Genomic DNA, 27,367 nt, shown 5'->3' with positions numbered 1-27,367 from the left:
AGAGTGCCAATTGCTGAATAATATCACATGAGAAAGAAGACCCTGTGTGGCACATGACCAGCCTGAAGACTACTGGAAAAGTGAAATATAAAAGAAACTACGAAAAATATAAATCGGGAGACCCAGGCGGGAGGTAGAAGATGACTAGGAGTCGGGAGAACCCAGTATGCGCCACCTTCGTCTTAATATGCTCTTGGGAAAAAAAGTGCTGGGGCATCACCTTGCCCCCACGACACCCCAGAAAAATCTAGGCCAGGAGCTCTCATGATCATATGAGGAAGAAGACCCTATGTGGTACATGACCAACCTGAAGACTACTGGATAAGTGAAATATAAAAGAAAAAACAAAAAAATATACATGGGGGGACCCAGACAGGAGGCGAAAGATGACTAGTCAAGAGAACTTAGTATGTGCTACCTTCTCCCTAATATGCCCTTGGGAAAAAAAGTGCTGGGGCATCACCTTGCCCCTCCCGACACCCCAGCATAATCTAGGCTAGGAGCTCTGGCTGCAATACTCCCCCCCCCTTTCAGATACTACCCTTCTCTGTAATAGCTTTAGGGCACTAGATGTCATTTGCTTTGAAAGACTGGGGGCTTCCAGTGGGTGCAGGGTGTCAGGGTGCTCAAGGGCATGACCACATCACCTGTAATCACATACAATGATGCAGTGAGCTGTGCAGACGTCATCATGTCAACACTGCACTCTGCATCACCAAAGAGTGCCCTTTGTTTGATATAATCATATGAGGAAGAAGACCTTGTGTGGCACATGACCAGCCTGAAGACTACTGAAAAAGTGAAATATAAAAGAAAAAACAAAAAATAGACCTGGGGGGACCCAGACGGGAGGCAGATGACTAGGAGTCAGGAGAACCTAGTATGTGCCATATTCTTCTTAATATGCCCTTGGGAAAAAAAGGTGCTGGGGCATCACCTTGCCCCCACGACACCCCAGCATAATCTAGACCAGTAGCTCTGGCTGCAATACTCCCCCCTTTCAGGTACTATCCCCCACTGCAATAGCTTTAGGGCACTAGATGCCCTTAGTCTTTTGGGATGAAAGGCTGAGGGTTTCCAGTGAGTGCAGGGTGTCAGGGTGCTCAAGGGCATGACTACATCGCCTGCAATCACATACAATGACGCAGTGAGCTGTGCAGACATCATCATGTCAACACAATGCTCTGTATCACCAAAGAGTGCTCATCACTGGATAATATCATATGAGGAATAAGACCATGTGTGGCACATGACCAGCCTGAAGACTACTGGAAAAGAGAAATATAAAAGAAAAAAAACAATCATATACATGGGGGGACCCAGACGGGAGGCAGATGACTAGGAGTTGGGAGAACTTAGTATGTGCCACCTTCTTCTTAAGATGTCCTTCGGAAAAAAGGTGCTGGGGCACCACCTTGCCCCCACGACACCCCAGCATAATCTACCGCATTACAAAAGTTGAGTCATCCACATCTGTGCGCATGAAGTTCTGCAGACTGTCTGGAGTTCAAAATGAGCTTTGTGTTTTGGGTATTGAGACTGGAGAGAAAAATAAGATGTGACTTACATTAGCTAGTGAACAAATTCCATTTCCACACAAATCAGTATTCCTCCCCTTGGTTTTTCATTAATATGTAACCCTGGAAATCAAAAACAATTAAAATCGAAATTATGCATTCCGGTGGCACTTACTTGAAGTAGAAGAAAATTCCAAGGGAAATTAGCAGGGAGACAATAGACAGGGCATGTCCAACAATTGCCATGTAATAAAGAATGTAGGCATTCTGGAAGGAAAAACAGATATTAAAAGGATTTAGAGTGGCTTTATACATATTTTCTTTATTATGGTAAAAAAAAAAAAAAAACATTTAAAATGTATTTATTTATTTATTTTTTTGGGTTAGGCACATGTGAAATCTAGCGTATATTTAGCATGTATTCTCATAACCAATGAGAAGGTGGGAGTTTTCGCTTTACATGTTTTCTTTTTCCCTCCTGATGTAAATATTCTGCTGTTTACTGAGCTCAGTGGCTCAAGTTGAAATTCACATGGAAGTGTAGAAGTCATAGTTGTCCCCCCCCCCCTCACTAACCCTTCTCTGTAAAGCTCTATCCCAAGGATCCATAAAAGGAGATCAATTATATATATCAAGTATATTTCTGAAAGGAGATCACTATGGCTGGGAAGTGTCTTTGGATAACTCATAGTGCTCTGGGAATCCTCTGTCATATATTAAAATATAACTAAAGGCAAAACTTTTTTTTCAGTGTTGGATGTAGTGGAGAGGGATTAGAACCCCTGTCCGTTTTTATTGCCCTCTCTATGTGTCCTGTTTACCATTATCATTAAAAGTGAAAGTAAAAGAAAATCCTAAATTTTGAGTTGTCCCCAGAAAAGTAATAGGGGAAATCTTCCAATGGGGACACTAGTTATGGTGAGCTGGGGGTCCCTGAGAAATGAAAAGGCGGTTTAACTATTTTTTAATACAAACAGTAATTTTTATCCATACTACACTATGAGGAGTGCGTTTTTTTTTTTTTTGCCTCACCGTATCTACCACTAGGAGCAACCAGGACCACCCGGGCGTGGACAGATGGGACCTCACTGGACATCCATTTAAAGTTCTACTGACCCACTTGTCGTAAGGCATTGGGGGTCAACATCGTCTGGTGAGTTTTCACTATCTACACCATATTGCAGCAGCACGGAGGGTGACAACACTACTGCACTGATCATTGTTTGGACACTATCACTGTAGCCATTTGCTTTGGATCAATTGGACATTCACCATTGTATTTCACCAATCTCTCTTTTTTTATTTGCCCACCTTATGAACTTTGGGAAAATTTCAGAACTTTGGGACTATTTCAAATAATTGTTTATGTACATTTTTCACAATATATATTTTATTTATTATTGATGTCATTTCATATATATATTTATTTTGTGTTATCTTATTGCACTGTCACTATATGCACTGCTTAAAGCACTTTATATGGGTATACGCGGTAATGATATATGCCATCTAGCCAATAGGGATAGATAGCTGAGAGGCTATCCAATACGGCCCTGATAGCAATTGTTTTTTTCCTACAACACACTTGTTTGTAACACAAAATATTTTGATTTAATACCCTTTACAGGAATTTCATTATTTCTCTCCCAGGACATGCACTGTGGGTAATACTTGTATTCAGGGCAGCCATCAGGGGGGGACAGCCCATACACATGTAGGGGGCCCCAGCATTCCGAGGGGCCCAGCTGCCCAGACCCCAACCAATGAGACCAAGTTATTGCTGCCGTAGTAACTAGCAATAGCTAAAACAGGGGGGCTGCAGAGTAAGCCGATGCAGCTGAAGGGATGTCTCTTTGCTGGATTGCGCTGTCTCTTTGCTGAAAATAGGAGGCTGTCTCTTTGCTGGATTGGGATGTCTTTTAGCTAAATATATGAGGCTGTCTCTTTACTGGATTGGGATGTCTCTTTGCTGAATATATGCGACGTCTCTTTGTTGGATTGTAATGTCTCTTTGCTGAATATATGAGGCTGTCCCTTTACTAGATTGAGATGTCTCTTTGCTGAATATATGAGGCTGTCTCTTTGCTGGATTGGGATGTCTCTTTTCTGAATATATGGGGATGTCTCTTTGCTGTCTTCATTTTTAAATGTCTTAAGTGGTAAGAGTGTTAAAATAGAAGTGGGTGCACTGAAGGACTTGTGGGATGGCCAGTGGGTGGATTCGGTGGGACGGCCAGAGGGCGGGCCCTGTGAAATGTTGGTGGTCAGGCCCAGAGGGGCCCAGGCCTAAAGCTGTGTAAGGGGCCCCGAAATTTCTGATGGCGGCCCTGCTTGTATTACATATATCTTCCCTGAGAAAATGCCTTAATTTGCCGGGATTTTCTTTCACTTCCTGTTTGGCTATGGGACAGGAAGTGAAGGGAAATCTCCGCAATAGGACATAGATGGGAAAAATCCTTACAGGGGTTATAACCCTTCCTTACTCTAACCAAAATAAAAAAAAAAAAAGGTTTTGCCTATAGTTCTACTTTAAAGCCCTACTCCTAACTGCACACCCCTTATCCGTTCCAGCTGGTCTTTTCATTAACCTAAATCCGCTATCTAGTAATATTGTGGTCTTAAAGTGACACTTTAGTGAGAAAAATAAATCCTGCTAGATGACTTCAGGCTGGCTCAGCAATGTAAAACATTAAAAATAAGTGTCTATACTGTATAAAATCCAGTAATAAACTGTCTCACCCTGCTCTGCACACGCTCAGTTGCTCTCCAATTTTAGGCATTTTTATGCACTACTGACAGCCTTAAAGCACAATTATATCCTCCTATACTTTACAGCCAAAGAAGCTGCCTCTGTTTGATCTGCAACTGCCATGGTGCTGCACATGTGATCAGTTATGACACCAGACATTTCATGGTTTGACAGTTTGGTTTATCTAAATCAACGAGAAGATTCCCTTAGGAGTTGGGACTTTGTAGGCACTTAATGAGTATACTAAAGTATTAAAAAAAAACATTTTTTATTTTTTTACAAAAATAAAAACATATTCACACAATATATCCACACTATGGAGCAATCTACATGGAATGTACATAAATTACATCGCACCAATACATATATCTAAGGAATTATGTGAATTAGCGACAGGATTACCCAACGCGTTTCAAAGCTTGCATAGCTTCTTCTTCAGGGCTACGCAGTGCGTTAATTCTATAGCTTGTATTGATGATGAATTCCACATTCACATGTATAATATAAAAACAATGTCTCAGGACATCCCCCCAGAAAGCTTGAACAAAATATCTGTATGTATCTCTTGTCAGAAGGAAATGTCAATGTCTGGGAGATTGCAGCTGAACTCGGCACTAAATGGCAACTGAGGCCAAAAAAGTGGATTCTATCTCAGTTGTAACCCAAAGGTACATATGTATATAATGTCCTCTGGCAAGGGGGAACAGTTTGGTTGAGGACACAAGTAAAAGTGACAGTTAGCAATCCCGGCATTCCAGGAATGTAACTGTTTTTTTTAAACCATTAAATCAATGAGTTTAGTTCTGCTTTATGATTTACTGCTGCTCAGGGGCTCTGGGCTTCAGTAAAATGGCAGCCTCCAGCAAGAAGAAACTGGAACAATGCTGCAGGCAATTTACAGCACACGCTAAATTTGGTAGCAGCAGGGCTTTTTTTTTTAGCAGGAACGCGGGGGAACGCAGTTCCAGCACCTCCAATGGATGCTGGAGGGTCTACTGATGCTGACTGATGGGAGATCTATTGTTGCTGGAGATCTATTTTTGCATGGCAATCTATTGTTGCTGGTGGAGAATCTTTTGATACTGAGGGTTAATTGTTGCTAGAATGAATCTACTGTTTAGGGAGTGGTCTACTGTTGCTGGCTTCTAGAGAGTCTATTGATGCTGACTGCTGGGAGATATTTTGCTGCTGCTGGGGGTCTATTGCTGCTGGCTGTAGGGGATCTATTTTACTGCTTTTCTTTTTATCATAACCTAATTTCATACATTCCAATACAAAATTATACTTGGCTCTATATTCTCTAAAAGAGGCTGTACTGGAAGCTGGGTAGGAGGTGGAACCAAGGTTCAGTGCTCAGAGGTTGGTAGGGGGCGGAACCAAGGTTCAGTGCTCGGAGGTTGGTAGGGGTGGAACCAAGGTTCAGTGCTCGGAGGTTGGTAGGGGTGGAACCAAGGTTCAGTGCTCGGAGATTGGTAGGGGTGGAACCAAGGTTCAGTGCTCGGAGGTTTGTAGGGGTGGAACCAAGGTTCAGTGCTTGGAGGTTGGTAGGGGTGGATAAAGGTTCAGTGCTCGGAGGTTGGTAGGGGTGGAACCAAGGTTCAGTGCTCGGAGGTTGGTAGGGGTGGAACCAAGGTTCAGTGCTCGGAGATTGGTAGGGGTGGAACCAAGGTTCAGTGCTCGGAGGTTGGTAGGGGTGGAACCAAGGTTCAGTGCTCGGAGATTGGTAGGGGTGGAACCAAGGTTCAGTGCTCGGAGGTTTGTAGGGGTGGAACCAAGGTTCAGTGCTTGGAGGTTGGTAGGGGTGGATAAAGGTTCAGTGCTCGGAGGTTGGTAGGGGTGGAACCAAGGTTCAGTGCTCGGAGGTTGGTAGGGGTGGAACCAAGGTTCAGTGCTCGGAGATTGGTAGGGGTGGAACCAAGGTTCAGTGCTCGGAGGTTGGTAGGGGTGGAACCAAGGTTCAGTGCTCGGAGGTTGGTAGGGGTGGAACCAAGGTTCAGTGCTTGGAGGTTGGTATATATCAATTTCAATTGTATCGTTTTCAGGTGTTTTTCAGACTTTTTTGGGTGTTTTTTTAGGTGTTTTTTGGGCATTTTTCAGGTATGCTTGTTATCTGCCAAAAAAAAAAAGAAGCTCATGTACTTTTTTTGAGCTTCAGGCGTTTTGCTTCAGGTGACAAAACGCTCATATGTGAACAGGGGCCACTGAAATGAATGGGATTTTTCAGAGATGAGCTGAAATACGCTCAGGTGTACACAGGGCCTACAAGTCCCACAGACTTTCACCTTTTTGTTGTCTATTAACCACTTGCCGACCAGTCACGTTGACTGTACTGCGGCACAGTGGCTCGTCCCCGTCCAGCGACGTAGACCTACGTCGCTGGACTCCTCCCCTTGTGGGCGACGCGCGCAACCCGAGGCTCGCTCCCGCTGTTTTCAGTCACAGCGGGAGTCGGGCATTTCATTATTGATATAATTGAAATTTTTTTTTTTCATTTTTGTAATAAAAACTCTGGAAATGCGTTAAAAAACAAGACACCACCTGTACCTTATTCACTTTAAAGCGGAGTTCCGGGCAGAGAAACGTTTTTTTTTTTTTAACATACCCCCGGGACAGTCAGGGCTAGCACATTCCACAATGGCTAGCCTCTGATCTGTCCCGGTTCGCACTTACCTGCAAGAAGAAATACTTACTTAGAAGTTTTCTTCCACAGCGTTTCCATCTCGGTTGTGGGCAGCTGAAGCCGGTGCGGTCCTCTTCTCTGTCTTCTTCCGCGTCTTCGTGTCCCAGAATGCGCCGCACCGGCCCCTCTCGTCACTTCCGGTGCGGCGCCGCATTCCTAAACAGCTTCTGGGCATGCCCAGAAGCTGTTTAGCAGGGGAATGCGGCGTCGCCCGGAAATGACGAGCGGGGCCGGTGCGGCGCATTGATTCCTGGGAGCTATGACGTTTAGCTCCCAGGAATCATTGCGAGGCAGGAAGTGACGGGGTGAGCCTCGGCGCTGGAGGAGGAAGCTGTCATAGGTGAGTATTTACGATCGTCAATTACAAGGTGAGTTTTAAAAAAAAAAAAATCTAACTATCCAATTCCTTTTCAGGTTAGGCTGAACTAGCGGACGGGCACAAAAAAAAAATATCGTTTTTGTGCCCGGAACTCCGCTTTAATGAAATTCTGCTGCAACGACTTAATTACCCACACAACACATTTGGATATGTAATGGCGCATATGTAATGTAATAAAGATATATAAGGGGCAAAAATTATATTTATATAAAATATATATATATATATATATATATATATATATATACATACATAATTAGGGGCAAACATTCTGTGATGTTTTGGGATTTTAAGTAGCATGATTGTTTAAATCTGTGATACAACAGTTTTACAGCCCATTCAGACTGGCGCGACACGACTTTGTGGGGCGACCTGTGAAGTTGCGGTGCACAGCGTGCACAGCTTCACATAATGGAAGTCTATGCAAGTCGCTCCGAGGTCGCCCCGAAGTAGTACAGGACCCTTTTTCTAAGTCGGAGCGACTTGTGTCGCTCCTATTAGAACGGACCCTGTACTACTCAATGGCGAGCGAGCGACCGCGACTTGTCAGGCGACTTGGTCTGAATGGACTCTTATTGAAAGTTTTTCATAATAATAATAATAATAATAATAATAATAATAATAACAATAATAAAAAAATAAAAATTATTGTATTTTTGCCCTAAACTTTCCACATTTGTACACCTTTTACTTATCTCGTATGCTGATGGGTGAATCTCCCTTGAAAATGATAGCCGACTACTGTAAAATGCAAAATCAATATGCAAATCGCGCAGCAATCTTTTATAAATAGAACCCTAAACAAGCGCCAATTTAATCTAAAATTCATGACAAGGAACGGATGTTTTATGTCTGCTGACTTGTGTTGTATTGTGTTGAAAGCAGGCAGTTTTTGTTGAAATAATCTTTTTTTTTTTTTATTGCAGTGATGTGTCTTATCCTCAAGTGCTACAATTTCAAGGCTGCAAATCAGTTTATTCTGAATGCACTGCCGCCAAATAATTGGCAAACTCGGCTGACGTTATCGCGTTAAGCATATTCCTGATTTTCAGAGATGCAAACATCTGTCTGCATTGCGAGTCGCTGGGAGCTCAGGTTGTGCCGGGGATCGGCTGAAGGATACAAAGAAGTGTTTTGCGTCCCAACGAATAATCGGGAGTTACACGATGTTCTCGGAAAAGAACGGAGATTTAATAAATACAAAACCACCGTAAACAAATGACGGGCTGAAAAATAGCATAAATAATATACACTTAATTCGCATTCTGCATGTCACCAGGATCCGGCCATAAATCTATATTTATATAATTTATATCATCATTTAAACTGGAAGTTAAATATTTGAGTCTCAGAGCCTTTTCCTCACTCTGGGTCTCCTGCATCCTAGACTGCTATTTTGAATAAAGATTAAAAAATATTGTAGTATTATATTTTTTTATTTTTTTTTTTCAGAGGAACTAAACTCTCCTAATCAACATTAACCGTTCCTGGACCGGATGAACTTTCCCCCTTAATGACCAGGCCTATTTTTGCGATTCGGCACTGCGTTACTTTAACAGCAAATTGCGCGGTAGTGCGATGCTGTACCAAAAAAAATTAATGTTCTTTTTTTCCCACAAACAGAGCTTTCTTTTGGTGGTATTTGATCACCTCTGCGATTTTTATTTTTTTTGCGCTATAAACAAAAAAAGAGCACGATGCTGAAAAAAAAAAAAAAAAAACAATATTTTTCACATTCTGCTATATAACATTCCCAAAAAATAAAATAAAAATCGAATTTTTCATCCTTTTAGGCCAATTTGTTGTCTGCTACATATTTTTTGTTAAAATAAGCGTATTTTGATTGGTTTGCGCGTGTCTACAAACTAGCGGAAAGAATTATGTAATTTCTATTTATTTATTTTTACTAGTAATGGCGGCGATCTGCATTGCGGCGGACAGATCGGACCCCTAACTGACATTTTTGACACTTTTGGGGGGGACCAGTGACATTACTACAGTAATCAGTGCTAAAAATATGCACTGTTACTATAATAATGACACTGGCAGGGAAGGGGTTAACCCAGGGGGGATCAAAGGGTTAAGTTTGAGCTTAGGGGAGTGTTTTCTAACTCTATGGGGGATGGACTTGTGAAATGATCATAGAGACCTGTGATCCTATATAGAAGGATCACAGGCATTCTGTAATCATTTCTGAGAGAAGAACGGTCAGCTGTGTTTACAACAGTAGACCATCTTTCGTTGTCAGCGGGGAACGATTGCGGGTGCCCGTCGGCAATCGTGGCCACCATTTCCGTGCATTGGCATCCCCGCTGCCTAGCACTATTCCCCCTAGCACTACGCACGACTGACGTAGGGCTACATCGTTTCGCGCAGCCGAGCTAGCCTGCCGCAGTAAAACTTTTGCAGGCAGTCGGCAAGTTGTTAAAGCGTAACTCCACTTTTGTACATTACAAGGATTTTAAAAAACTTTGTTGCAGATTCCTACCTTTTGTTATTCCGAAGAAATCATTGTTTGTTCCTCTGTGCTGAGTTGGTCTAATGGGAGTGGTTTCATAATTATCAATCAGCTGCTGCACCTGCAGGGCTCTAATGAGGAAAGTGGCTGGGTCTGCATCCCTTTAAACGGGTTGCTATTGGGAGTATCTCACCAAAAAAATGACATTTTTGTTGCAGGGGATGCCAAAAATCTGACTTGTATCTTAGTGTTCATTTCTGGGGAAATCAGTGAGCCAATCACACAAGCAGGAAATTATGTTTCTGAGGGCGTTCTGTACAAATCCTGTGTACAGAACACCTCCAGGGAGCCATATTGCATTGCACTTTACAGAAATTATAGCGCTGCAGATTGAAAAGGAAAGGTCATTTTTAATACCATTCAAATACAATATGACTTGTGTTGCAATTGTATACACTGTATTATTTATTTTTTATTTGTTTTTTTTCCCAATGAAAGTGGAGTTACCCTTTAACTATCTTTAATCCTCATGCTGCTAGCATTAGTAAATAGATATGAAGATGTTGTAGCACACCAACTAAAGAGCTGCTGGTGAATTTGGTCATGTTTTCCCCCTTTGTAGTACACGCAGCCAGGCACTCAGAATTTTCTTCATTCTTCCACTGGCTCAGAAAATAGTCTAGGGGTTCTTTCTAGGGTTTTTATTGGAACAGGGACTTGAATGGGGATAGGGAGCTTGGGATACTCCAGGTAAACTGTAACAGCTTGAGAACTCCTCAATTTCTGGCTGTGCTTTACACACTACTGGCTGCACTTGATTGTCCCACAGGATTCCCAATACTAAGAGTGACTTGTCCTCCTTCGGGATATTAAAAGCTACACACTGTCACTTCTACTCAGCATAGGCTGGGTTGTTTGTTCCTGATACCCACCCAGCTCTTCCTAGAGAGGGAGATGCAGACTTACAAAACTGCAGGACAGTTGGACTTCTTCTCAACTTCCTCCTAGTTCTCTCCAGTGAGCCTCCTTCTTGGACAAAGGACCTTCAGTAGTCCACCCAGCTAGACCTAGCTAGGACCTCAATGTTCTCACTCTGGCATCTCTAGCTCTCCTGTTCAAAGGTGCAGAGCCCTTGCACATGGGTCTCCTCCTACAGGACTGGATGCAGAAACACAATGCTCTGCTACACAGTCCTTAGACTATTTATGGGCTTTCCCTACACCTTGGGCTTGTGTTGCTTGTGTTGGGCTTGTGTTGCTGGGAGGTCCATTGTTGCTGGAAGGGATCTACTGTTGAGGGAGGAGTCTATTGTTGCTGGCTGCTGGAGAATCTATGGATGCTGAGCTGGCTACTGGGAAATCTGTTGTTCCTGTGGGGGTCTATTGTTGTTGGGGTCCATTGCTGCTGGGATGGGTCTATTGTTGCTGGCTGTGGGGATCTACTTTACTGCTTTTCTTGTTGTTATTAAAAAACTGCATACAAATTACTTAGCACCACAAAATGTTACTTGGTTCTGTATTCTTTAAAAGGAGCAGTGCTGGGAGGTGGGTAGGGGGTGGAACCAAGGGACAGTGCGCGGAGGTGGGTAGGGGGTGGAACCAAGGGATGGTGCTCGGAGGTGGGTAGGGGGTGGAACCAAGGGATGGTGCTTGGAGGTGGGTTGGGGGTGGAACCAAGAGACGGTGCTCGGAGGTGGGTAGGGGGTGGAACCAAGGGATGGTGCTCGGAGGTGGGTAGGAAGTGGAACCAAGGGGCGGTGCTCGGAGGTGAGTAGGGGGCGGAACCAAGGGATGGTGCTTGGAGGTGGGTAGGGGGTGGAACCAAGGGACAGTGCTCAAAGGTGGGTAGGGGGTGGAACCAAGGGAAGATGCTCGGAGGTGGGTAGGGGGTGGAACCAAGGGATGGTGCTCGGCGGTGGGTAGGTGGTGGAACCAAGGGATGGTGCTCGGAGTTGAGTAGGGGCGGAACCAAGGGATGGTGCTTGGAGGTGGGTAGGGGGTGGAACCAAGGGACGGTGCTCAAAGGTGGGTAGGGGGTGGAACCAAGGGAAGATGCTCGGAGGTGGGTAGGGGGGTGGAACCAAGGGATGGTGCTTGGAGGTGGGTAGGGGGTGGAACCAAGGGATGGTGCTCGGAGGTGGGTAGGGGGTGGAACCAAGGGACAGTGCTCTGAGGTGGGTAGGGGGTGGAACCAAGGGACGGTGCTCGGAGGTGGATAGGGGGTGGAACCAAGGGATGGTGCTCGGAGGTGGGTAGGGGGCAGAGACAAGGAGTGACTCAGAAGAAGGGAGTTCCTGCACCTATTCTCTGAGAAAAAAAGCCCTGCCAGTAAGGAAAAACTACATGAATCATCTGCCCTTACTCAAGGTAGCCAAGGCTAAAAATGATAGGGGAGGGGGGGGTTAAAAGTGATTTCTCTACAAAATAAAGCATGGGGACATGGATAGATGCTTTTTATAGTAATGAATTAAATAACATTTTAAATAGCGTTTTTAGTTTATGGTGCTCAGATATAAGTTCTGCTTTAACCACTTGCTGACCAGCCACCATAGTTTTACTGCGGCAGGTCGGCTCTGTCCCGCGAAACAACTTACCACCAGGCACCCGCGATCGCTCCCTGTTGAGACGGTAAGGAGGTCTGCCGTTGAAAACACAGCGAATAATCTCTAAAAAAATTCAGTTCCTCCAATCTTTCCTCACAACTGAGCTCCTCCATGCCTCTTATCAGTTTGGTTACCCTTCTCTGCACTTTCTTCAGTTCCCTGATATCCTTTTTGTGAACTGGTGCCCAAAACTGTACTGCATATTCCAGATGAGGTCTTACTAATGATTTGTACAGAGGCAAAATTATATCTGTCCCTATCTGTTAACACTTTCCTACCAGGACCTTTTTTCTGAATACTGCATCCTGGTCACTTTTTTTAAACAATATTGTGTTTTTTAAGAACTTCGATGTGGCCCCATATCGTTCACTGTTGATGTCTTTGTAACTGAATGTCAACTGTAACCGTAAAACCATATATTCTCTCATGACAATTGATGTTCTTGAAAACGGTTAAAAAAAAAAAAAATGCATTGAAAATAAAAAAGGCACAAGTCTAACTAGTTCAACCAAAAGAGAAAAAAAAAAAACTGAATAAATAAATAGAAAACTTGCATATATAGAATCCTATACCCCCAGTTGATTCGAAGGAAGGCAATAAAATCTCTATAAAGCATGGTCCAATTTACTTCAGCAAAGGAAAAAATCCCTTGCTGATCCCTCAGAAGGCAATCGGATATTTCCTGGATCAACAGTCTTATCGCAAGTCTTTTTTCCCCCCCAACTCATAAAACATTGAAAGCCCTGATGAGAAGGGGGGAGGGGGGGGGGCGTTTTGCCCCTGAAACACACTGTCTTTTGTACTATGGAACTATAAGAAAGAAAACATGCTTTTAGACTCTAAATCCATTGGTGAAAATCTCTAGGTTGATGAATTAATTAATAAATACTCTATATAATGGAACACGTTCTTTTGGACTCTATTGGATCATTGTGTAGGATAATTAGCACATCATACAATACCTGGATGGAGGTGGCCATCGTCCCCATTAGTGCAACATAGAAAAAACTCCCCCTCCATTCTAAAACCATTGTGGAGATGTTCTTATTCACAAAGTTCCTCAGGGTACAAGAATGTCAGAGTCAACAGTCTGCAATAGTGAAAGCTAAAAAATCTATTTTCATGTGTGAGTGGGCCCAGGGGAACTGCCCATGGGGGAAGAGAACTCACACAGAGACTGGCTGATGCGGTAGAGTATATTAACCACTTGCCGACCGCCGCACGACTATTTACGTTGGCGGTCAGCCCCTCACAGGCAAAGCGACGTAGGACTACGTCGCTAGCCTGTGAGGCTCTAGGGAGCAAGCAAGCGCCGCCGGGGGTGCGCTCCCGCTCGGTCACGGACCCCCCCGCGCGTGTGCCCGGCAGACCTGATGTCCACCGGGCACTCGCGATTGTCCGTTACACTGGGAGAAAGGCAGGCGGCTAATGTAAACAAAGCCGCCAGTCATTCTCCCCTGTGTATGAACAGTGATCACACGGTTCTGCTATGTAGGACTGTTGATCTCTGTTCTTACACCAGTAGCCACAGCCAATCACAGTTAGAAGCACGCCCCTAGGGACAGACTTAACCCCTCCCTCTCAAAAAAAGTTAACCCCTTCACTGCCAGTGTCATTTTTACAGTAACAGTGCATATGTATAGAACAGATTACTGTAGTAATGTCACTGGTGCCCCCAAAAGTGTCAAAAATATCAGTCAAGGGTCCGATCTGTCCTCCGCAATGTCGCAGTCCCACAAAAAAAAAAATCGCAGATCGCCGCCATTACACGTTAAAAAAAAAAAAACGACAAAAATGACAAAAATCTTTCCCTTAGTTAGTAAACGCAATAACTTTTGCGCAAACCAATCAAAATACGCTTTTTGCGATTTTTTTTTACCAAACATATGAAGAATAAAACAAATTGGCCTAAAATGTTAAAACATTTTGATTTTTACATTTTTTTGGGGGGAATTTCATATAAATAAATGTGAAAAATATTGTTATTTTTGCAAAATTGTCGCTCTTTTTTGTTTATAGCGCATGATCAAAAAATCGCACAGGTGATCAAATACCACCAAAAGAAAGCTCTGTTTGTGGGAAAAAAAGGACGTCAAATTCGTTTAGGTACAGCATCGCACGACCGCGCAATTTTCCGTTAAAGTCACGCAGTGCCAAATCGCAAAATGGGCCCTGGTCAGGAAGGGGGTAAAATCTTCCGGGGCTTAAGTGGTTAATGTGATAGTACTGAGCAGAAGAGCAACTCTGTATGTAGAGCCACACTGGACCGGAACACTTACAAAGAGCCAGGCACGGGAGTACATTGCACACTATAGACACCTGACAGCATCCAACAGAGGAGGTGGCTTGAAGACAGACCTGCAACAGGTCATTTGATGGGGAAGGTTACTGAGGGGGTGCAGCAGCAGTCCCTCCTCCACTGGAACCTGCCCCTATGCTAATCCATCTTTACCTAACCAGCAGGAGCTCTGTCCCTGGCCTATCCACTATGCAAAATGTGGCCTAACCCAAGGGAGGACAGTGCTAAATATTAGCATTGCCCCCACCAAAGATGGCCACCAGGTCACTCAGGGCGGCAGTGTCCAATTGGGCAGCTGCTCTGTAATGACATTTACAGAGGTCTCAAAGGAACCTTTGACATCAACCCTCTCTGTGAGGAGGTCTGAACAGCGCCACCCCTGCAGGAAGGTCAACCTACACCTGCCTACACATGTCTCCAACATGTGATCTGATGAGCACAGAACTGAATAAAATCTTGAATGCAATCTGCTGCTTTGTGGGGTTTTCTGGCTCCAATGTTTCACAGTTTGCTGGCTTTAAAGCTAAACTATAGGCAGATATAATAGACAAAAAAATTACTACATCATTAAATATATTTTTCAATTAAAACAGTGTAAGTACCTGAACGTGGCAGGGTATCATCCTCTTGTCTTGCCTGATCAGCAGGGATGTCGTGTGAAAGGAATAAGCAGCACAAGGAGCCAATCAGACCATGCGCCGACCAGAAGCATGCTGATAGATGGAGAGAGCCGAGTGACAGAGAGATAAGCTCACTGCTGTGCTGCTTCTCCTTTCACTGTCTATCCGCAGGCTGAGGGTGGGTCCAGGATGATCTCAGTTTAGAGCAGGGGTCTTCAAACTATGGCCCTCCAGTTGTTCAGGAACTACATTTCCCATCATACCGAGAGGGTGAGAGCCACCCTCTAAGAGGATTTCAGAATTCCGAAGCAAATAAAATAATTTAGAGATTTGCTTGAGGCTGAGAGCAATAGAAGGGACTTTTTTTTTAGTTAAAGTGTTACTAAACCCACAACAGTAAAATCAGTCTGTATATGCTGTAAAGCATGCTTGTTATACTCACTGTGACCTAAGGGGTTATTCCTCCACATTGTGTATAAAGGCTGTTTGACCCTGTCTCCTCTGATCCTCCCCTTCTTCCACTGTCCCCTAATATATTTCTGATAGTACAGAGCTCGGGATCAAGCTGCACATGCTCAGTTTGATGTGTATTTGCTGAACGTTTTTTTTTTTTTTCTTGGGAGAGTGCATGTGATCAGCACAGGGCCAATCAGCACTGTCCAGACATGTGCAGGCAGAGGGTCAGGGGAGAATGAAAACTCCTCCTACAAGTGTAAGAAATCACTTTACTTCCTGCTTTTTTCTGTTTGCGTTCCACCCTTAGGTCCGGTGGAACGCATATGTCACGTAGTGACGCTGGACGTCGCGCGTGACGTCATTTCCTAGCGCCGCTCCAAGTGGCTATTTAAAACAGCTGTATGGGCAGACAGATTGTTCGTGCAACCGCTCACACACCGGAAGCCTTACCTGTTCCTCGTTCCTGCTTAAAAACCGGAGCTTTCTGAAGACGCTGCACCTCTCCCTCTCCTCACCAGACTGGAACATTGCCTGCCTGCTTCTCCCTTCATCTCTGTTGCCACTGCTCCCTCAGATCCTGAATTGCTTGCTATGATAAGTACCCCATAGGGGACCCTGACTCTTCTACCGCTATTACCATAACTGTAAGCTACTCATTATTAACTGTTGGCTGCCTGCTTAATTGCATACATGTTCCTTACATTTCATGAAGAGGATATATTCTCCTGTCTGTTTGCTTGCTCCTCCTATGTGCCTAGCTACTAGTACTTGTGCAGTCAGTCCATTACCACTTGTTGTTTCACGCTGCTACATACTGTTGTGCTTCTGCTTTACATATGTGTCATGTGTGTACTGGGACTGGAAGTTCTGCCACTGTGATGAGTATAGAGATTTAAGTTAACTGACTTAACACCAGGGCTTTTTTTCAGCGGGAACGCGGTTCCGGAACCTCCAGTCTGAATGTATGCAATGGGAAAGGGGTGCTGGGGTCAGTGGGATGAGCTGAATGGCCTATTGATGCTGGCTGCTGGGGGATCTATTGTTGCTGGGGTAAATTTATTGTTGCTGGAGGGCATTTTGTTGTGGGCGGGGTTATTGTTGCTGGGGGGATCTATTGTTGGGGGGGATCTATTGTTGCTGATTCCAGGGGATCTATTTTACTGCTTTTCTTGTTTATTTAACAGATTCCATACAAAATACTTAGCACAACAAAATGATACTTGGTTCTGTATTCTCTAAATTAGCTGGTGCTGGGAGGTACAGTAGGTAGGGGGTGGAATCAAGGCATGGTGCTCAGAGGGGGGGGGGGGGGAGTAGGGGGTGGGACCAAGGGATGGTGCTCGGAAGTGGGTAGGGGGCGGAACCAAGTGATGGTGCTCGGAAGTGGGTAGGGGGCGGAACCAAGGGATGGTGCTCGGAAGTGGGTAGGGGGCAGAACCAAGGGATGGTGCTTGGAGGTGGGTAGGGGTGGAACCAAGGGACGGTGCTCGGAGGTGGGAAGGGGGTGAAACCAAGGGACGGTGCTCGGAGGTGGGTAGGGGCGGAGACGATGGGTGACTCAGAAGTGGGGAGTTCCAGCACCTATTCTCTGAGAAAAAAAGCCCTGCTTAACACTATCTCTGCACATACTACTGAGTGGTATCTGCAGCTGACAATCCAATCCCTCAGACAAACTAGAGAGAGCGTGACAACAAGCTTTACCAAGAACTGATAGAAGCCACAAGACTGCTATATACAGCTGATGAGAAAAGGTATTTATCCGTTTATAATTACTAAAATAATTGCGTTTTCATGTCCTGTTCACTTTTATGTGAAAGAGGACCGCCCGCCCAATAAAAAAATACCGGGGTTATGGTAGGTATCTGTTGCCATAACCCCGGTATTTAACGTCAAAGTAGCAACGTAAAACTGCGGCGGACGGTCCAGAAATGGTTAATAAACCTAAGAACTATTGGAACTCCGCTTTAAGTCAGAAAGTCCATTAAATTTAGGTGTAATCTGGGTAGACATATTTTTCTAGCTCCATCACGCTGCTCGACTTGCTTGCAATCGATTGTGCAGATTAGAAATCAATCGCTAACTGATGGAATAAATGACTCCCTGTGGTGGATGTAAGCTATTCCATAGCGTGCGATAACAATTAGTGGCACACAGAGCACAGTGCATGGTCGTGTATCTCACACCTTATGAACCAGTTTGTTCCATCGATCTCTGTTCTTCGTATTTCTTCTCATACCGTATGCACATCATGTTTGAACTTTGGTGGATCGATGGCTTCACAACAACAAGCAGTTTTATGTGCTGCCATTTTCCTTGAACAGCAAAGTGTCACCCCCCCCCCTCCACCTTCCCCCAACCCCCCGCCAGCACCCACAAAAAAATTATTAAGAATGATTACAAATATGCCTTACACTGCAGATCGCCACGGCCAGCCTACTGCAGACCATTACAGTAAGCAAACTGTGTGTGAATAGACAGAAATCAAAGGAACAATAAAGCAGAACACTAGCAAAAAAATTAAAAGCATAAAAATCAACAGCCCATTAAAAGATAATATTAAAAAATCTAGCTTTTACGTCAATATTTAACTTCAGTTTAGTGATTTGCCCCACAGCACTTATTATGCTGCTAGATATCCTTAGTCTAAGGGTTATCGTTGAACTTATTTTGTCTGAGCCCAGGTTGTCCTGGACACACCCCCATCCTCAGGGGAGGACTGGGCCAGGGGGCAGGGGGGCAATTGCCCCTCGGGCCACTCTGATGCCCTGTAAAAAGGCTGCACTGCTTCTGCCACAGACATGCCTAAAGGATTTCTGATGAAGAGAGGTAAAAAGTCCCCGCTGCTGACCTACTGAGTGCGGGATGAAGACAAGGACAGAGCGCAGGCCCCCCCAGCATGGATAGTGTAAACTGTGTCTGAGCAGAGGTGGTTCCATGCCCTACTGGAGACTCTCCTTCGCCAGGCAGCTCTGGCCAAGCTGTTTCAGCTCCCCCCAACTGCCCCCTGCTGGCCAGGTCAGGAACCCAGATTTGGCCAGTGAGTAGAGAGTAAATGGGGAGTTCAACCTTGAATGGGGGTCAGGAGGAGGCTGGGAAGAGGCAGATTGGGAGGGGGGCAAGTCGCTGCACCATTGGCCTCTGCTTTGTACTTGGCCCCTGGGCCGAAAGTTGTCAGTCAGCCCCTGCCCAGCCTGTAAAAAAAAGCAACTTCACCTTCAATCCAGAGATTTCCCATGCAGTACTCATTTTCCACCACTAGATGCCCTCAGTCTGGTGACCAGCATCATCCCTCCTTCCTATAAACCAGGGATCCTCAAATTACGGCCCTCCAACTGTTGCAGAACTACACATCCCATGAGGCATGATGGGAATTGTAGTTTCTGCATAGAAACCAATCAGCTTCCAGGTTTTATTGCCAAAGCCTAGTTGAACAAGCTGAGGTTAGAAGCTGATTGGTTTCTCTGCAGAAGTGTGACAAATTTTGCACTCTCCAGCTTTAGTAAACAAACCCCTTAGTGCTGGTGTGTTTTAGCCAGGATAAACAAAAAGCAAAATGGGCATTATTGTTTCTGGGCTGTACTACGGGTAAAAACAACTAACATACACATATGTGGCATCACTGCCATCATCAGGAGAATTTATTTTGGGTTCTTCTTTAGTGGAAGGTTATGGTAGTAGCAAGAAAAAGGTAATTTTTCTCCTTCATTGATGTGCGCTGATGAGGCGGCACTGATGGGCCCTGATAGGCACTGGTAGGCTGCACTGATGGGCACTAATAGACTGCACTGTTGGGCACTGATAGGCTGCACTGTTGGGCACTGATAGGCTGCACTGATGGGCACTGATAGGCGACACTGATGGACGCTGAGAGGCGACACTGATGGGCACTGATAAGGCGGCAATGATGGGCAGCATTGAAGGGCACTTGTAGGTGGTGCTGAAGGGCTCTAATAGGTGGCACTCATGGGCACTGATGGGCACTAATAGGTGGCACTGATGGGCAATGATAGGCACTGGTAGGGGACACATGATGGGACACTGATAGGCGAGTTTCATGGACTCGCCGATCACAGAGCGAGCCAGGTGCGCTCCGCAAGGAGCGAGCAGGCCACTCAATGCCGAGAGGACGTCAATGTACGCCCTCCCGGCAATTCAGGTCCGCGCTGTAGCCGTCATTCGTCAAGTAGTTAATTAAAATAAAAAATCAGGAGATATCATTTACCACCAAATGAAAGCCCAATTTGTCTTAAAAAAAACGTATAATCCACCTGGATGCATAAAGGAGTTGTGATGATATGTACGGTTTTACTAACATATGTCAAAATTGCAAACGTGTGATGATCCCCTGATGACGTCAGCACGCCTGACGAAACGTGCGTCGGGAGCGTGAGACCGTAGAGTTACGATGAGGTGGAGCGCAGATGCGCAAGCGGCGTCCCATCCACCAGACCAGCCAAGCGAATTGTACTTCCAGGCGATAAAACTACTGCTATGATGTAAGTGCAATCTGTTATATTAAAATCCCAGTATTTGACGATATTACACTATCGGAGTTTCCTTTATTTCTTGCAATATGATGCCCAGAGATCCGGAGCTTCCTAAGGCAATTGGGCTTAAATCTTTTTGATGTGGAGACAGCGCTGAGCACAGCCTTGAGCCTGTGTGGAGATAAATGCCGGTTTTGACCCCCTGTAATATAGGGGTCATCTTCTTCTGGTAAGAAGTATATTGTCTAAACACTGGGTGGAGGTGAATGGTGAAGGTTTTTCATCAGGTCCAAGTTTGTTGCTGAAGACACAGTCTGCACTGAGCACTTTAAGGACTATAATCTCTTATCACATGAACCACCATTGATTCTTATACAATATATTTATTTATTTATGTATTTAACTCTTACTGAATAGGTTTGCTTTAAATTGCAAGTTTGTGACTTATCACGTATGCACTATAGCACCTTACAGTGAGAGCTGATTGCTGAGCGCAATACTCACCCTTGCTATCATTAAGATTTGTTTAAATCTTAGGTGCAAAGGGGTTAGCTTACAGGTCCAGTGCTATTTTTCCAATTTCCCACAACTAAAGAAGCATCTTCAGCATTTATAACATACCAAATTGTCCGTTTTGGGCAGACTCATCCAGACATCAATATGATGTATTCAGGGGCGTACCTAGAGCATTTGGCACCCGGGGCGGATCCTATATCTGGCACCCCCCCCCCCCCCGGCGTGCAGGCGACGAACCGCTCATTGACGTGTCACGTGCAGCCCTGAATCCAAAAGAATCCTCCTCCCTCTGCTCCCCCCGGCAACCAGGCCCTCCTCCTCTGCAAAAACGGCACCGAGTGACCTGAGACGCCAGACAGAAATACATGTAACTGGCAGTGGCACACTTACTGTGTGCTGCTGCCAGTGGTGTCACTAGGGTTGGGGTCACCTGGTGCAGTAAACCATGGTGTCACTCCTCCCCAAAAATATTATTTTCCTGTTTTCTGATAGTGCGCCAAAGATGCAGCATGCAGGATTGTTGGTGCGCTTTCAGAAAATGCAGAAAAAAACAACCGCACAACCTAAAAAAATCTATAGGACTGCAGTAATAACTGCGAGTAAAAAGTACATTACACAGCCCCCACCCCCCTCATGGAACCCTTTATGTTACACAGCCCCCGCCCCCCATAGAACCTTTTACATTATATCGCCCCCGCCCCCATAGAACCCTTCACATTACACAGCCCCCGCCCCCAATAGAACCCCTTACATTACACAGCCCCCGCTCCACATTGAACCCTTTACATTATACAGCCCCTGCCCCCTCCCATAGAACACATTACACAGTTTAGGCACCCCCCCCCCCCCCGTTGGAACCCTTTACATTACACAGCCCCTCCAATGGAACCCTTTACATTACATAGCCCCCGCCCTCTCAATAGAACCCCTTTACATTACACAGCCCCCAATAGAACCCCTTTACATTACACAGCCCCCCAATAGAACCCCTTTACAATACAAAGATCCCCCAATAGAACCCCTTTACAATACAAAGCCCCCGCCAATAGAACCCCTTACAATACAGACCCCCCCAATAGAACCCCTCTACAATGCAAACCCCCCAATAGAACCCCTCTACAATACAAACCCACCCAATAGAACCCCTTTACAATACAACCCACCCAATAGAACCCCTTTACAATACAACCCCCCCAATAGAACCCCTTTACAATACAAACCCCCCCAATAGAACCACTTCACAATACAAGCCCCCCAAAAGAACCGCATACAATGCAGACCCCCCCCTCTCCAATAGAACCCCTCTACAATGTAGACCCCCTCCTCCCCTCCAATAGAACCCCTCTACAATGCACATGCAGACCCCCCCCCCATCCCATCCCTGTTTAAAGCAGAGAATGTGAGAGAGACTCACCGTCACACTCACTAGCCCTGAATACACATCAGTCAGCGGGAACTGCCCCGGGTGTCACCCTGGTACTCCCTGACACCCCCCCAATGTGTGGCACCCTGGACGGACCGCCCCCCTGCCCCCCCTGTTGGTACGCCACTGGATGTATTTTAGTTATATGCTTAAGAGATATATTGATTGCTTCCAAATGGGCGTAGATCCTGATGAAGCAAGTGTTACTTCAAAACGCATCGATCCACTACACCATTTTGGGAAATTGATTCATACACCAAGTTATCAAAATCTATATGGCAGTCTGACTACTCTGTGACTTTTATTATGTTTTAACAATGAAATAAAGTGAGAAGTAGAAATGTGCATGATGAAAACATTTGTTTAGTTTTAGTTTTGTTTGGATTCGTTAATCTAGTTATTTAGTTTTGTTAAATTTGGTTGATTCATTTAATTTGCATTCGGGATTCGTATTCGGAATTCGTATTTGGAATTCATTTTATGACTTTTTCGACTTATCTTCGATTATACCAATTTTTTCCGATTCGAAATGTTTGAATCGTCAAATTTTTAATTATTTTAATTGAAAACTTTAGGGTTTTTTTTTTTCCCCCCGATTTGAATGTAGCAAAGTGAACAAACAAAAGAAAAATCTTCATCAAATGATAACAGTGACTCTTTAAGAGCCGTTTCACATAGGCGCGACCCAACTTGCCGGGGCGACCTGTGAAGTCGCAGTGCACAGCTCGCACCGCGACCTCGGAGCGGCATGCACGGTCTTCATATCATTGAAGTCAATGCAGGTCGCTCCAGGTCGCCCCAAAGTAGTACAGGACCCTTTTTCTAAGTCAGAGTGAATTGTGTCACTCCTATTAGAACGGGTCCTGTGCTAATCTATGGCAGGCGACCCACGGCGACTTGCCAGGCGACCAAGTCGCCTTACAAGTCGCCCTAGTGTGAACGGGGTCTTAATTATCTTTGGCTTAACAAAAACAGCAATATTTTGAAATGATACTTTAATAGCACACACTGTCTTTGATTTCAGAAATATGTTAACAGTTTAAATTTGACTGGAATTCAATGTAAAATTCGATTCAAATTTCAATTTGAATTTCCGAAATTAGGATGAATTTAGTTTCGTTATTTGGAGTGTTAGGTAAACTTCGTTTATACTGCAATTTGGGTATTCAGATATATCCGAATGTCCGAATAACAAAATATTGGTGTGAATATTTATTCTGAACCAAACGAAGCGCACATGTCTAGTGAGAAGTTTGTAGTGTGTATCCTCCCTGTGGCATACTGAAAGTCCTGCTTTTGACTCCCCTCTTTTCCCCCCTTTATTTGGGGACAGATAGAGTAATACAGTGTTTCTCAACCTTTTTTCAGTCGAGGCACCCTTTAAAATTATGGACACCATGCACCCATTCTAAAATGTAAAAAAAAACTATTCTAATAATTTTACACAATGCACATGTAGGACACCCAACGTTAGAGGTGATTTTTTCTTCCAAAGCAAATACACTTTTGCACACTGGTACTGACTAGTATTCCAATGTTTCTCTTCTCCCTCAATTTCTCTCCACATGTCAGCTAATTTCACCCCAGTGCTGAGGGAGAGAGGCACAGGAGGGTCATCAAGGATGCTGTGGGGGCAACAGACATCCTCCTTATTAACCACTTCTGGACAGGAAGGATTTGCCCCCTTAATGACCAGGCCATTTTTTGCGATTCAGCACTGCGTTAATTTAACAGACAATTGCGCAGTCATGCGACGCTGTACTTAAATAAAATTGATATCCTTTTTTTCCCCACAAACAGAGCTTTCTTTTGGTGGTATTTGATCACCTGTGCAAATTTTATTTTTTGCGCTATAACATAAAGAGTGACAAACCTGAAAAAAATACAATATTTTTCACATTCTGCTATATAACATTCCAAAAATAAAAAAATTTAAAAATCAATTTTTTTTTAACATTTTAGGCCAATTTGTTTTCTGCTACATATTTTTGGTAAAAAAATCGCAATAAGCATATTTTGATTGCTTTGTGCAAAAGTTATCGCGTCTACAAACTACGGAAAAGATTTATGTCATTTTTGTTTTTTTTTTTTACTAGTAATGGCGGCGATCTGCGATTTTTTACCTGGGACTGCGACATTGCTGCTGACAAATCGGACCCCTAACTGACATTTTTGACAATTTTGGGGGGACCAGTGACATTACTAGAGTAATCAGTGCTAAAAATATGCACTGTTACTGTAATAATGACACTGGCAGGGAAGGGTTAACCCAGTGGGTGATCAAGGGGTTAAATGTTTGCCTAGGGGAGTGATTCTAACTGTATGGGGGCGTGGCTTGTGAAATGATCACAGAGACCTGTGATCCTACATAGAAGGATCACAGGCACTCTGTGATCATTCCAAAGAGAAGAACGGTCAGATGTGTTTACAACAGCTGACTGTCCTTCTCTCTCAGCGGGGAGCGATCGCGGGTGTCAGGCAGCAATCGCAGCCGCCAGCCCCACGCATCGGAGTCCCCGCTGACTAGTGGGAGCGCGCCGGCGGTGGCGCGCGCTTGCACCCTAGCTGCAGGCGCACGACCAACGTAGACCTGCGTCGGTTCACGCAGGAGGGGATGCCTGCTGCAGTAAATCGGCGGCGGGCGGTCTGCAACTAGTTAACTTATAATATCATTGGTTGTTAGGATGCCAGTGTCTAGAAAGTTGTAATGGTGCATAATGAAAGCCCGTGACTTTGTGTAACTAAAAGCAGGCTTCACCCACCTGCTGGCTTGTATAACATTTTTGATCAATTTTTAGGCATTTTGCCAAGGCACCCCTGAAGAAACCTCAAGGCACCCCAGTGTGCCTGGGCACCCTGGTTGAAAAAGGCTGGAGTAGTATATTGCAATAATGGATAGTATTCTGTCACAGCTCAGTGTAAATATATTTCTTATCCCAGCTTCCCAGGAAGCTACATTTAATTCTTGCCAAATATGTTTTCCAATGGGAATGCCAAGGAAGATATCCATTTCCAACAAACAGCGTAGAACCGTCGGCCACGGGGACGATGACTCAGACTCTGCGTGTGCTACTTTAATATGTTTAAATGCATTTAATTACCCAGAAAAATATATGCGTGTCAGCCCATTAGGGCTTTGTATGGAGCTCATGAAAAGTGCATTTGGAATGGAAAACGAGATTTGCATCAGCAGGTGCTAGATGGATCCGACCATTCATACGCTTCATTATTCCAAACCATTTATATTATATTGGGAGATTTCCTAGACACGCTAACGCAGGGGACGCTATGTATGGATCCTGGATATAATTGCTGTGGAACTCCATGTAACTTCATCAGTAATGGAAAAAATGACAAATTAAGCTCCAAGTTTTATAGCTTATTGGAACTGAAGCAAAGCCAAACATCCATCACAAGCTAGTCAATAAAGCTTTTAATAATGTGTCATGAATATTTGAAATTCGCAGGATGAAGGTAATTAAAATGAAGGAGTGGGGTACGGTATTTTTAAACACATAGCTGTCTTCTTGTTCAGTAATCCTATATTGGAGGCAACTGTCACTCTTTTAGGTTATAATGGCAGCTAACATCCATGGGGTGCTCCACAATTGTAATTAGGAGTCAGATATCTAGCTCTCTGGGCAGGTACAGGATTTGTTATGTACATAGTAGGGATCAAACAATTATCGGCAAAGTCGATATATCGGGGGGGGGGGGGGGCGAGGTTACCGATATTGCCGATATTTCTGGAAAGTGCTTGTACCGGAGTGATGACTGCAGCTAGAGGCATCACTCCGGTCCCGGCGTCCATAGCCGACGGTCGGCTGTCTTGTAATGACAACGGATGCGGCTGAGAAGCCACTCGGCTGTCATTACAAGGAGTGGGAGGGAACGTCCCCCCTCCTGCCGCCTTCCGCGGCTGGCCTGGGTCTCCCGTCCCACCGGTAGACCCAGGCAAACAGCCGGCACTGCTGCTGAAGAGAAGACCCGATCAAAGCCGCATTCGGCTCTGATCGGGTCTCCATGTAAAAACTCGGCACTCGGCACCAGATTAAAAAAAATGACAGCATTCAAAACAGCCAAACTTGGCATTTTGAATGCTTTTAAGTGCAGAGAAGGGGTTTGGGGTCTTTTAGACACCCAGATCCCTCCACAAGAGTACATATCCAAAAAAAAAAAATTTAATGTACAAAAATATCAGCCAATATCGGCCGATACCGATATGTGATGACCAAAATATCGTCAATAAAAAAACGATATCGGTCGATCACTAGTACAAAGCTGTATGTAGGCAGGTACAGGATTTGTTACGTACATAGCTGTATGTAGGCAGGTACAGGATTTGTTACGTACATAGCTGTATGTAGGCAGGTACAGGATTTGTTATGTACAAAGGAATCGGCCAGTTTGTTTGCAGCAGGGATGTTTGTTGGCATTACTCCTCATATGGAAAATGTTCCCTAACTGGATAAGCACTCAATATCCTTAGTGATGTTTGATATCTATATGCTCTCTGAGTTCTGGGTTCATCTGCACTTCATATTTGACTGAATTCATTCTTGGTTGGATAAATATTTTATGTAGGGGATCGTTTGTTTTTCCTCCCTGTTTAGACCAATTGGTTATTTTCCAGTCTGTTACTCTAAATCTTGTGACTTGGCACGTAAGATTTATCTTTGTGGTTTTATTGAGGGTGTATATATATTTCTTGAACCATTTTTCACACATCCAGATTCTGAGGAAACCCAGATTATGGGTGAAACGCGTTGATCCACCACACTGTAGGATGTGTTTTGTTATGTGATACACCCTTTATATGCTGTATGTTCATGTGTTGTTTTTATTACTTTGTTTTCAATAAAATTGACATATTTTTAAAAATTGTTCTTTTTCTGAGATTTTTTGTCACATTAAAATCCCCATTTTCCTCGTCTGCAAAGGTTTTTCCCTTGTCAGACTCGGTTTATTTTTAGATGTTGTTATGTACATAGCTGTATGTAGGCAGGTACATTTGAAGGGGAAGTCAAGAGGAGCATGGTTCCTCTATAGTTTCCTGAATTACTGGGGAAGCTATCTGATTGGGTGATGCCACCCTATATGACTCTGGCAGCCATCTTGGGTTAGGGAGAGCCTATTTAAGGCTCTGGCTCACAGGTTTGATGCACATCTCGCATGTGGGTA

The 27,367-nt window shown here is 44.4% G+C and overlaps 1 protein-coding gene across 3 annotated transcripts in view; it reads right to left on the bottom strand.

The window, feature by feature from the left end:
* CALCR (calcitonin receptor) overlaps positions 1 to 27,367 on the bottom strand; it is a 490,211-nt gene that overhangs the window by 121,772 nt on the left and 341,072 nt on the right. For all 3 annotated transcript variants that reach the window (XR_014225284.1, XR_014225285.1, XM_082258039.1), the window contains exon 6: positions 1,693 to 1,784. Coding sequence is in view for 1 of the 3 variants with exons in the window: in XM_082258039.1 (XP_082114165.1) it covers positions 1,693 to 1,784 (92 nt within the window). In the remaining 2 variants the exon portion in view is untranslated. The remainder of the gene's footprint in view (positions 1 to 1,692; positions 1,785 to 27,367) is intronic.

This window comes from Pelophylax lessonae (genome assembly GCF_965119305.1).
Source record: "Pelophylax lessonae genome assembly, chromosome: 5".
Lineage (NCBI taxonomy): Eukaryota > Metazoa > Chordata > Amphibia > Anura > Ranidae > Pelophylax > Pelophylax lessonae.
This window is presented reverse-complemented; position numbering and strand designations above follow the sequence as displayed.